General features: G+C 48.0%; 1 protein-coding gene across 4 annotated transcripts in view; it reads right to left on the bottom strand.

The window, feature by feature from the left end:
- SYK (spleen associated tyrosine kinase) overlaps window positions 1-12,213 on the bottom strand; it is a 58,148-nt gene that overhangs the window by 10,072 nt on the left and 35,863 nt on the right. For all 4 annotated transcript variants that reach the window (XM_011224807.3, XM_034646978.1, XM_019799535.2 and 1 more), the window contains 4 exons: window positions 6,345-6,432; window positions 4,927-5,104; window positions 2,275-2,484; window positions 1,168-1,357 (listed from right to left, as the gene is read on the bottom strand). In XM_011224807.3, the coding sequence (XP_011223109.3) occupies window positions 1,168-1,357; window positions 2,275-2,484; window positions 4,927-5,104; window positions 6,345-6,432 (666 nt within the window). The remainder of the gene's footprint in view (window positions 1-1,167; window positions 1,358-2,274; window positions 2,485-4,926; window positions 5,105-6,344; window positions 6,433-12,213) is intronic.

Genomic DNA, 12,213 nt, shown 5'->3' with positions numbered 1-12,213 from the left:
CTGGCCTTGGGATCCGGGTAATGCTGGCTTTATAAAATGAGTTCACGCCCTGTCTACACTGCAGAGCTGTGAGTAAATTAACACTTGGTATTGTGTTAATGCACTAAGTTTGGGGACGATTTGTTATCTCAACTTCTCTTTGTCCTCTTTGAGTCCCTGTTTCAGTCTAGATTTTCTTCTCTAATTATCACGATGAAGCGTGTGTTCTCAAGCGCCTCCAGACAGAACACCTACTTTTCTCTGGCGTGTGCGGTGGCTGTCCCTCTAGGCTGCAGTTTCCTCTGTGTCACTTCCCAGCCGTGTCTCTAAAGGGCTTGCTCGGTGCTTTTCTAATGGTGGCTCATCTCTGAAGGGGCTCTGCTCTGGGGCCAGCTTCTCCATGGAGAGTGGAGTACTTCTGCACAGCTCCGCTCCTGGTGTTCATCCTTGATGCCAACCCCCTGCTGACCAAGACCGCTGCCCCCATCTGCCACACGCATGGCCGCCGTCTCAGAGAGAAGCGAGCGGGTGGGTGAGTGGGGGACCAGGCACTCCAGGGGGTGGAGCTCAGGGCAATCCCACGGCCCCTATCCTGCCATCCACGGGTGAGAGCTTCAGGGTTTGCTGTCTATTTCGGAGAATGCTGGATACTCCCAGGGACCTGGAGAGTTGGAAATCTGTTCTTGGCCCCCTCTTTCACTATCTGGGCTCTGTTCCCATTACATTTTCCAGTTGATCAACACAGACTCTACATACACCCTGTGACTGAGTTCCTGTGAGGCTTTCTTAAGTTTTTCCCTTCCTTTAGTTGCTATCAGTTCATCTGGGGGTCAGGGAGGGGCTCTGAGAAATTCTGCAAGAATCAACTGTTCAACACATTTTTCCAAAGTAATTTAAGGAAGGAATTCTCTTCTTCTTTTTCTTTTTAAAAATGAGTTATCAATTAATATCTTGATTCCTTTTTGTTCCCAGGAATATAGTTTGGAAGATACTATTCGGAGGAAACCCAAGTTGTGATATATTAGAGTATTTTCATTTTTTAAAACAATATAATCAAAGCCTAAAAGAACATTAGTTGATAGGTAAATTGCCTCCTGAAACCCTATCATAATCAAATAAAGAACACAAACACTTGCATTTCAGATTCTCACCACCTTCTGCTTTGCATACCGGCGAAGTTATTCCTACCTTATAGTAGTTTTCGTCAGCACGGAGTGCTTTGGAAAGTCCGAAATCACTAATCTTGGCATAATGTTGAGTAACCAGCAATACATTTCTTGCAGCCAGATCTCTGTGCACAAAATTGCACTCCTCCAGATATTTCATTCCCATAGAAACCTGATGAACCAGCTCTATGATGTTCTTATCCTTGACGTGCCTGGAAGTTACAGATGTGTCATTAGTGATGGTGGACAGCAGTCCATTTGGGACCAACCAACCATGCTCTTCATGTAGGTGGAGGGATCCCCTCATTTTCTATTCTTCTTAAGAGTAGCAAGTGGTGAGAAACAACCTTGCTAACTTACAGCTGCTCAAAACTGAGCACCATTGTCTTGGTTCAACTGGTACGATTTTCAAGGTGTGCTTTGAATTGCATGACAAGCAGTATAACGGGGTGGACAGACCTGACTCGTGGAGAGCCAGGCTTTGGTTGGAATCCTTGTTCCAACACTGGACAGGTCACAAAACCAACTCTGAGTCTCAGTTTCTTACCTGTGAAGTGGGGCTAATGGCCCCTCCCTCCTGTGCTAATTAGAGACACAATCTAAGTACAGTGCAAAGTAAGCAGTGTCTGTTATTAAGACTTGTTCCCTGTGAGTTCCTCCGTCTCAACAATGGCTGTAGATGATTCACAGCGGGAATCGCCCACCAATGGTTGTAACCCATTAACAGCAACAGATATTTTCAGAATTACTCCTGGGAACGTAGAGGTCAGCCAGACACGTAAGACATCAATCACTGTTACCCTCTTTAAAAATGTTTATTTTAATATTTTTCTCACTAGGTAGGGCATGTTCTGCCTTGTGAGGGGAGACTGACGGCCAAGATATTCTAAGGCTGACTCTATCACTGGGCAAGACAGAGTGAGCGAAGGAGGGTAAGACCAAATGTTGGATTGGAGTTTGTCTGAGCACAGTAGGGGCTAAAAGAGCATTTGATCCAAAGACTAGAACTCTCTTCCCTCCTCCCTCAAGGTCCCTGAGTGTGGGCCAACATGGCCATCAGGCTAGGACATACCCCTGGCAGGGGGCCCTGTCTTATCACAGCATCAGCTTCTGTGGGACCTAAGCGCACCTGTTCTGCTGTAAGTATTTATTGAGTGGACCCAGCTCTGCCATCTCCATGACCAGCATCCAGGACTCGGCTTCACATATCCCGATCATGCGCACGATGTAAGGGTTATCGAGCTGCTGCATGACGTTCGCTTCTGCTAATAACTCATCTTTGAGAGCAGGGTCATTGGCCTCGTTCTTCAAAATCTTCACAGCCACTGTCTTCACGACTCTGCGTAAGAAATCATGACACGTAAGAAACTTTTCAAAGCGGCTAAGTTCCAGGGAATTACCTTCCATGACGCATAATGGCTGCGCTAGCAATGGTGTTATGGAGGTAGCTTGGCCGTGCGCTCTCATTTCATAGACAAAGAGAGGAACACGGCATTAGTTACAAATAATGAGGACGTGCTGAAAAATGCTCCAAACAAGCACAGCCTAAATAGTACGATATGTAAATAATTTTCAAATAAACCTCCCAAACCGCGACACCCACAGATTCCGGCAGCATCTTCAGCTTTGCCATCTCAGATTATCTGTAACGTGTGTGAATCTGGTGTTCTTTTCACATATGTTACAAGTGAACCTCTGGGTGCAGAATTAAAAAGCGTACACTGCTAAAGCTCGCAGTTTACAAAACACTTTTTAAAACTGAGCGTTGACAATTTTAAGCAAGCTTCCACAAGTGTGCAAAAATTTGTTTTTCACTTTCTCATAAAAACATCCCAGAGGTCATGTTTGACCTCCTCAAAATATTCTGACATAGTGGGACTTAAATAGATGAATGGCCCTTAACTCTGTATGATTTGAAAAAAGTGCATTTCTCTGCGATAGGATTCCCACATGTGCACGAAGTACATCTCCTTTGTTGAACTCCGAGATGGGAGAATAAAAGCACAACTGTCCAATAAGACAGGTAAAAGAAGAGCACAACGGAGTAAGTCTACGTACGTTTACAAAAACCCAGACCGCTTCAGTGTGGAGCTTAACAAGTGTTTCCACACTGCATGCAAGCTGTAGCTCCTACACGAGCACCCAGGAGCCTCCCTCACCCTCCTGCAATCGTGGAAGTACTTCCCTATGCTCTCTCTAGACAGGGCATCATGCTACCCTTCCACAGTTCCATCTACCATCCACCTGCAACTGGGTCTGTGTATGGTGTGAGGTAGGGGTCAAAAGGAACAAGAGAGACCTCTCAATTCTTCCCAGTAGTTAAGGAAGAAAAAACACCTACAACCTCTTCCAGAAAAGAAAAGAGGAAGGAAACCTCCCAATTCCCTTTGACCTTTGGCATCAGCATTACCCTGACGCGGAAGTCAGACAAAGGAACTTCCAAGAAAATAATTTACTGATATCTCTCGTGAACATAAACGCAAGTATTCTAAGAGAAATATTAGTAAATTCAGTTCAGTGATTGACAAAAAAGAATGGGTATTTAATGCACAAACAAGATGGGTTTATTCCAGGAGGGCGAAACGGCTTTAACATCTACGAATCAGTGTCCTTCACCACATAAACACAATAATGGAGAAAAACCATAAGGTCACCTCAGCAGAAGGGAACGAGTACTCGATAGACTGTAATACACATTCATGGTTAAAAACATCTCCTCTCCTCTCCCCAAACCCTCTAGTTGAAATGATGTATCCATAGTTATGTCTGTGTTAATATATGTATTCAATTAAGCAAGGAATTTAAGTGTCACGAGCTCTTTGAGGAAATTTATGCCTTAATGCAGAGTAATTTATATTCATTTCACAAATGACTGTGATGTGCATGCATAGATTTTCAAATGAGGCTATCTATCAATTACACGCATCCAGAAAAACGGGATGGAAAGCACGAGTTTCTGTGCGTGCTTTGCCTACATTCCTGACACTTGTAAATTTACCTAAAGATAAAACATGTGTGAAATGTTATAATTCAAAATAACATCCAACAACTAAACCCAACTATATTCGTATCAGTAACATAGTCATTCAAACATACACACTCAGAGATGGGGTCTGTTTCGAAGGACTGTAGCGTCCGGCACTCTCACTGAGCGCTCCGCGGGACGCCTTCTAAACAGCAAATGAGGTACAGAGATTCAGTGACATGCAATTCTAACTATTGCATGGTACGTGTTGTTTTCTGAAATTATAGGAAAAAGCAAATAAATAATTACACTAATGAGGTCCATAATCAGGAATTTTCTGGGTAAGAGAAATGAGACACGATTCAAAAAATAACAAAAAATACCTGAAAATTCTGTGTTGTTGTCACTGAGTAATTTAACTAAATTTTAACTAAATAGCAGATGCGTGTAATGTGTGTATGTGTGTGCATAGAAAGACCCAAATAATATACAGACGCTACTGTCAGTTAACGGGAGGGGTGTCCGGGTGGTACAAACAGGGTGTTCTCATTTGTTTCTACTTTCTAATGCTCTACAAGGTACACTTCGTGCGTGCAAACTAATATGTATAATTGTACATACAAAGCCAACACACAATGGATGCTTTCACTGTACCTGTGCCAAAAATGACCGACCCTACACCGTTAACAAACGATTCAGCCATGCAGGGCTAGGTTTGTGTTTGGGACTAAATGCCCAGGATGCACGTAGTGTGGCGGTTTCTAGAACGTCAGCTCAAGCGAGAACGAGCCGTGAGGCGGTGCAGCCACGACTTACTTTTTCATCTGGTAGTAGCCCTTCTTCACGGTCCCGAAGTTCCCAGAGCCCAGCTCACTGTCCTCCAGGGTCAGCAGCTTGCGGTCCAGGTAGACCTCCTTGGGCCTGATCTCCTCGGGGTCGGCGTAGGGGCTTTCGTACACCTCGGTGTCCATGGGCATGGCTTCTCTCTGCGCATCTGCAGTGCGGTCAAGAAACACAGACCCTGGGGCTGGGTCCCTGCTGAAAATCCCATCATCTCCCGCTCCTGCCTCCTATGTCACACCTCATCTTTCCAGACCTTGGTCACCCTGGACAGTCATGGTGCCAGTGAGCACTCAGGGCATGGTCTCTTCTGGTTTGTTAGGGGGCAAAAAGCCCCTCATCCCCAAGGGACTCGACCCTGTCCTTGCACGAATGTGCACAGAGGTGAAGATGGGGAAGGCCTCCCTACTGGATGGCTTTACACTGTCTGAAAATTCTGATACTCCTTCTATTGAGGGGCGAAGCCTATGCCACCATCCCCCCCCCCGTGGCTTCTGTCACTGTGTCAACCAACAGAACACATTGGAAGTGGCATTGGTGACAGAGACGGCAAGGTGATAAAGGACCATGCACCCTCTCCACACCGCGGGCTGGAAAGCTGGCTGTGGAGCGTCAGACACCTGCTGCCCAGACGCCTTCCATGCTGTGAGAAAGCCCGAGCCAGCCTCGAGGGGAGACGATGGAGAGGCCCGTGGACGTAGAGACAGAGATGCTGGTCAGCCCTGTGCTCCGGCCTCCCTGCGGCCTCCCCCGCGGCCCAGCTTGGCCCAAACTCCGGACCGGCAGGACATAACTGAATGTCAGCTGTCATTTTAAGCGACTACATTTGGGGGTCGTTTTTGTAGCAATAAACAGACCAAGTTCACCAAAAAAAATATAACCCGGAGTCACACGGAGAACCCCAGGAGGTCCTGCCGAGGTCCCGCTGTGACAAGTCTGGTCGAGGGCTACAGGCTTCGTGGACGGTGTATCTCCCTGAAACGCACCCTCTCGTGGTTCCAGAGTCATTGCGATTCCCTAAGCACATCTAGAATCCCAGAGACCCAGCCATTGATTCAGTCTTGTCCAGCCACGCGCTCCCGCCCCCTCCGCTGAAACGTCCTGCACGCACACGCACACCTCCGCAAGGACCCGATCTCAGACACGTGCACGCGGCGTGCCATCGCGATGATGAGCCATCGTGAGGCAGCAACACGGACGCTCACTTGCAGTGGCCTCGGAGACCACGTCAGGCACCAGAGCGCAGCGGGGCACAGACTGAGGACCTCTGCTACCTGTCCCTGAGCGGCACCTGCTAAGCCGCGGTGCGGGGCTGAGTCAGCGAGCGCTCGCGTGACCGCCAGGCGGCGCTGCTGTGCCGAGAATGGCCGGGGACGTAACCGCGCATGTCTCACCTCTGTCCGTGGCCCAGGGCCCCCGGTCTGGCTCATAAGGATTGAAGGTCACGGAGCTCTCGGGCCGGCTCCCTGTGGACGAGGAGGCCTGAAGCACACAGAGGACAGAGGGTCACTTTCCTTCGTGGATGCACCGTGGACTGATCTGCACAATGACTTTTGTTTTCAAATAATCACATTTCGACTTATGCGGAGAAGACAAGGAAAGCATCAGGGAGAGAGACAGAAAAAACCACCATGGCTTATCTCATTCTTCGGGCAACTGCTTGGACCCCGTGGGGGCTAGACAGAGCTCTGGTCCCTGCGGTTCAAGGGGCTGCAAGGTCTCAGAGGGGCCCTGCTCACAGGCCCTTTCAAATCCCAGTTCCACCTACACAGGGCCCCCTGGGATTCCTTTTCCTCTGTTAACCCTTTCCATTCAATTTTATGTCATGTGAAGTTACGTAAGAGGAAACACAGTCTCCACCAGCTGCCTGCCCCACTCCCTGCCTCCAAAGTGTCTTATGGGGTCCTGGTTCCCGCCCGAACTTCCATGGAGATCTAGCTCCAGGGACAGATGCCCGAAGGCACCTTCCTGATGAATGATCTGATTTCCATTCATATGCATGATGAAGTAACGCGGTGGGGAGGCTCTCCTCCCTACAGCCCTACCACCTTTCCCTTTTGAAAGTCTTCCTGGCCTGCCTTCACCGCCTCCACTTACCACAGGGTATTCCTACTGTATTTGGTTTGTGGGGAAAAAATCACAGCTCAGACCTTTGTTTGTTTGTTTTGGTGCAGCCGTCTACCTTAGTAGGGCCCAAACACCGGCCACGAAGACATGAGATGCTGCCCGGGTTGGGAGCAACATAAAGACACAGAGACGTCAAGCTTCACTGGACACGGTGACATGTTCACAGCACACACAGCGTCCTCGTCTGCCTTCCTGACGTCCCAGGCCCAGGAACCAGAAGGACAATAATGGAGTCACAAGGCACCTCGGCCACCACCTGTCTCCAAAACCTGGACCTCCTTCTTCTGCCGAGTGCCACCAAGCAGCTGCTCACAGCGCAAAGTCCCTGGTGACTGGGCAACGGGACGTCCGCTCTCCCCTGTCAGCACATGGCGCTCGCTGCACGTTCTCTGCCTCTCTCTGCGGTCCTACCACGTTCCTGCCACAGCCACAGGAGGGGCTGTGATGCAGCAGGAGTAAAAACAGCCTAAGGCCCAGGGGCGCGGTCGTGCCCTCACTGCATCTGAACATTTCCTTGTCCACCAGAACTCAAAAAAAATGTGCCAAGCACACACCGACGTGTGAGTGAATGAATGAATGAATGTGAATGTATGAATGGGGATAGTGTCTTGGAACTGGGAGATGGGAAATGTAAGTCAGTGTGATTTAGAAATGAGTGATCTCTCCAGTCTTTGCACTAACGGAGGGAAATAGACATGGATAATCCCACATGACGACCCACCGCTTTTAAAAACTGGCCTGTGATTATGGGGCGATTGGATGTCTTGTGAGCCCACTTTCATTTAGGAGATAATTACCCTGGCTCGACAGAACGGTCCTCGGAGAGGCTGGGAATTCCAAGGCCTCCCACCAACCCTTTGCTCAGCTACAATCAAACTCCAAGGTGAAAATAGTATCCAATTTTTTAAAAGCCTTTTTTAAGGTTTAGATACACAATCGTTTCAAGGTCTCTGATCTTCCCGGCAAGCAGGAATCTCTGAGATCCAAAGACACAACCTCAGGACGCCAGGGCTGGCTGTCACGGGCAAGGAGAGACACCAGCACCCCTCCTGCGGACCCTGAGACCTGTCCTGTGCCCACCGAGGACAGGCTACCCCAGGGCGGCTGCTCTGCCCTGAGCGAATGCTCTGCAGGGCAGCAGGACTTCACCAATGGAGACAGAATGGGATGCCCTGCCATTGGAAGCCCGTGGGGAGACTTCCAAGGCAGAGGTGGGAGTGCACAAAGGAGTGACAAGGACACCAGGGCATCAGGAGTGAGTGAGAGCTGCTGGTGCTGGTTACTCGGAGCCGTAGTGCACTCCGGTGGGCCGCGCGGTGCTCACCCCTCGTCGGCCGGGCCTACGGATAAGGAGATGGGCTGGGGTCTCCCTCGGAAGGTCACGCCGACCCCATGCCATTACGAGCCTTCCCAGCCTGGCCGAGTCCCTCAGTAACCACATCTGCTCCCTGTCCGGGCCCCTGGGTCACCTCACCGGGACGGAGGTTGGCACGACCCTCGGGAGAATGGGAGATTTTCTGTTGTGCCAGTCAACAGGGCGGGGGCGACATTATGATGCCAGTGAGGTTATAAAGCACAACTCCGTCTCTCCTAGAGCGTCTGATGGATGTGCCGCTTAGCAGGACACCGAACACCCTCTGGGATCGAACGCTCAGTTGAAGAGGATTTGGAGACTTTGCAAAGAATGATGCGAAATTACAAACGTGCTGATTAGCATTAAAACTTAATGAAAAACACATTGCTGGCCTATTATAGCATCTGCCATTATTCTTTCTGCTTTATACTGGATGATTCATTCTGCCCTAATCCATACCACCACCTTTTCCACCTAGAGAATAAGGCGTCAATGGAATGTGAGCAGCGGCACTTTTTTCCCATTTTCGTGGCTCGTCAAACCTCCAGGCCACCACTAGATGGCACTAGCTCCCTTCGTGGGCTCCCTCGTCGTTGTTAAGTTTTATAAATTGAGGTAAAAACAGGGCACTCCACGGTCCTTAAAAATAAGACCAAATTAGGTCTTAAACTGTGATCCCTGATCTCTTACTGGCCAGGCTTAACTGCAAACTGAAATGTGTTCCTAATATCGAAGGAAAACTTTAAAATAGACCCGCCCTTGAGTTTTTATTATGGAGGGCAGGGAAGAGTAACATTCGCTACTTGACTTCATTTATACTTTTAAAGACAGAAGTATTCCCAGACTCTAAGGAAAAATTTAAAATAGACCTGCCCTTAAGTTTTTATTATGAAACCTCTAATATCTAATTAGCAATGCTCTTCAAGTCAAAACATACTTTTCAGTAACTACCCACATGCTAGAATTAATTCAAGTTGACATGTCGTTTTTGTGTCTGAATTATTAAAAAAAAGAAACTATGTATGCATACTGATCGAATTAACAAACTCAAGAAAGTCATTTGCACCTTATCTAAATGGAGGGGGTATCTGACATAATTCCTGTTTAACTCCTTTCTCATGACTGCTTAATTAATACATAATTCCTCCGCTATTTGTGAAAACATAAACACCAGCTCTCCTAAAGTATTTCTGATGAGCAATTAAAATAAATTTAATCCATAACTTAAATCACACAATCCTTCTTTGTTGATATTTTTGGCATCTATGAAAATTCAACGCATATTTCAAAGTTGCTATAATTTTAAATAGGCAACAGCTTTTTTTTTTTGCCAGAAAAGTATATTCACAGTATTAATCAGATTCATTACTTTCTAATATGTAATTCTCTTTTTAAAAAATTGATGAAATTTGAGAGGTATGAATTTAAAAAGGCACATCAGGGTTTATGGTGGAATGTGAGTCTCCTTGACACCCCTGTTTCGTGCTCCCACAGTAAGTACTGTTACCGCCGTGGTTCTGTATTTCCTCCAGAATATTTTACATTCTATCAGCACACATCCGTTATTTGTAAATAACACTGGACTTTGGAAATAATCCTAGACCTCAGCTTCCTCTCACCCTATGAATTTTATTGTAACTGGTTTGTTTCCCAATGACAGACTTCTCATTTGTTTCCAGACATTGTCAGTTACACAGCGCTGGAATAAACACTTTCATAGACACATACATGCAGGAATACCACATACCTAGAGACGAAATTGCAGTTAAGAAGCCATACGTGGTTTTACGTTGGATGGATGCTGTGCACTTGCCTTCCTTGGAGGCCGCATCATATCACACTTCTCCAGCCAAGTGTGGAAGGGCTTACTCACCACACCCTCACTGCACATCCTGTCGCTTTTTATTTGGGTCCATTTCACAGGTGGACGTAACAGGGCACCTAGTTTTCACTTGCATTTCTCTTATTGTGAAATGGAACAGATTTTCCTATGTTTATGTGTTCCTACATTTTTTCCTATTTATTTCTGGTCTACTACAAACTACCTACTGACATCCTCTGCCATTTGCCTGTTAGTTAAAACTTTATTGACTTACAGAATTTCTTTATATAGTCAGGATCTTAACCTTGCATGTGTATCATCGTGACCAATACTTACTCCCAGTTTATTATCTCCTTTGACGATAGTTCTTTATCTTTAGATAGTCTTACTGATATACTGAGAGTGTAAGAAAAAGAGACATGCTCTCCTTTAGTGTAAGCATCGACTACGTGTCTTCTGGGTATTTCCTTAGTCACTGTGAGTGATGTAAGCTGGCTTTAGCCTGCTTGGGACAGTGATGGGGTGGTGGCGAGTCTTGTCTCCTCACCCGGCGGGGTTACTGTTTCCTGGCATTTTGATGTGTCCGCATGGCTAGCCTGAGCGCTGGTCCTCCATGATGGAGTCAAATTGTCATCTCGCTACTGCAATGGAGGGATTCTGCAGATATAACTAAAATCCTAATTAGTTGGTTTAAATTAGGGGATTATCCTGGGTGGGCCTGGCTTAATCAGTCGAGAGTCCTTTGGGGAGAGCTGTGGCTTTCCCAAGAGAGAGAAAGAGAGAAAGGTGGAGGGTGTATTGACCCCAGGCTGTGGACAACAACTTCACATTGCCCGAGAAGTTCCACCCTACTCCAGATCTGCCCTTCCTGACGGTCTGCCCCACAGAGACGGGATTTGCTTAGTCAGCCCCTATAAATGTGTAAGGCAAGTCCTTGTGATCAACCTGTATGCGTGTGTGGGTGCACGTGTGTAGACGTGTGTGTGTAGAAATAATGTAGGTGTACGTGTGGCACATATGTACCTAGATCAGTGTGTGCGTCTATCTGTTTGACACACAAATCTCTAAGTGGTCATGCTCCCCGGAAGGACCCCTGCATGCTGCACTTAGAGCCACAGAACTAAGACACGCAGGACACGTGGTCCGCGCACGGTGAGCCCGCCCACCTCTGGGACCGCACGTGGGTGGGGGGCTGTGCGTTGGCACATCACAAAGGGAATAATGAATACATAAGTGGTGTGGCCCACGTCTACAGGGCTTCCTCCGCGGCTGACACGCAGGCCCTGGGCGTGGAGGGGCCACGGAAGCCAGCGAGTGAGGGGTTCTAGGCACCGTGGAGGCCGCACGTCCTGCCTTGAGATGTTCTATGAAACGCTCGATGCAGCGTTCGATTAAACACTCCTGCATCTTGTGTTTGATGGCCAAACCATGGTAGCGAAGTCACTAATTTGAACTAAATTTGTAATTACAGCCTCGAAAAGATGACTCTTGATTGAAATGCACCCTGAATCAGAAAATGCTTTGTATCACCACGGCCGATGGGCGCCATCTGCCCTATTTCTTGCGGGGCTATGGGCCTGTGAGACATGGTCCTGGCAGCCACGTGGAGCCCTCTCCCAAGGGAAGGGGCATGTGCCGATGGGGGTCCTGGGCCACACGGGGCGGAGAGTTTTGTCTTGCACATTAACCTCCTCAGGGCCACAGCCTCAATCACCTACTGGTCCTGGTGGCTTCAAGCAAACACCAAGTGGTGGGACAAAGGGGCACCGGACATAGAGAATGTGTCACCTTGACAACCTGGTCACTGACTCCTAACACGCCAGCCCTGGCACAGGCAGCCCTGACTGTGGCTCTCCCAAAGCCCTGCCACATCCTAGCTGAGGTTCCGCGAGCTGGTCCACACCGCCTGGCCACATGCATTCAAACAGTCTGCCACTCCGTTCCGTCCCAGAGAACTTGC

This window comes from Ailuropoda melanoleuca, chromosome 17, assembly GCF_002007445.2.
Source record: "Ailuropoda melanoleuca isolate Jingjing chromosome 17, ASM200744v2, whole genome shotgun sequence".
Classification (NCBI taxonomy): Eukaryota; Metazoa; Chordata; class Mammalia; order Carnivora; family Ursidae; genus Ailuropoda; species Ailuropoda melanoleuca.
Note: the sequence above shows the minus strand (reverse complement) of the source record. Positions and strands in the feature narration are given on the sequence as shown.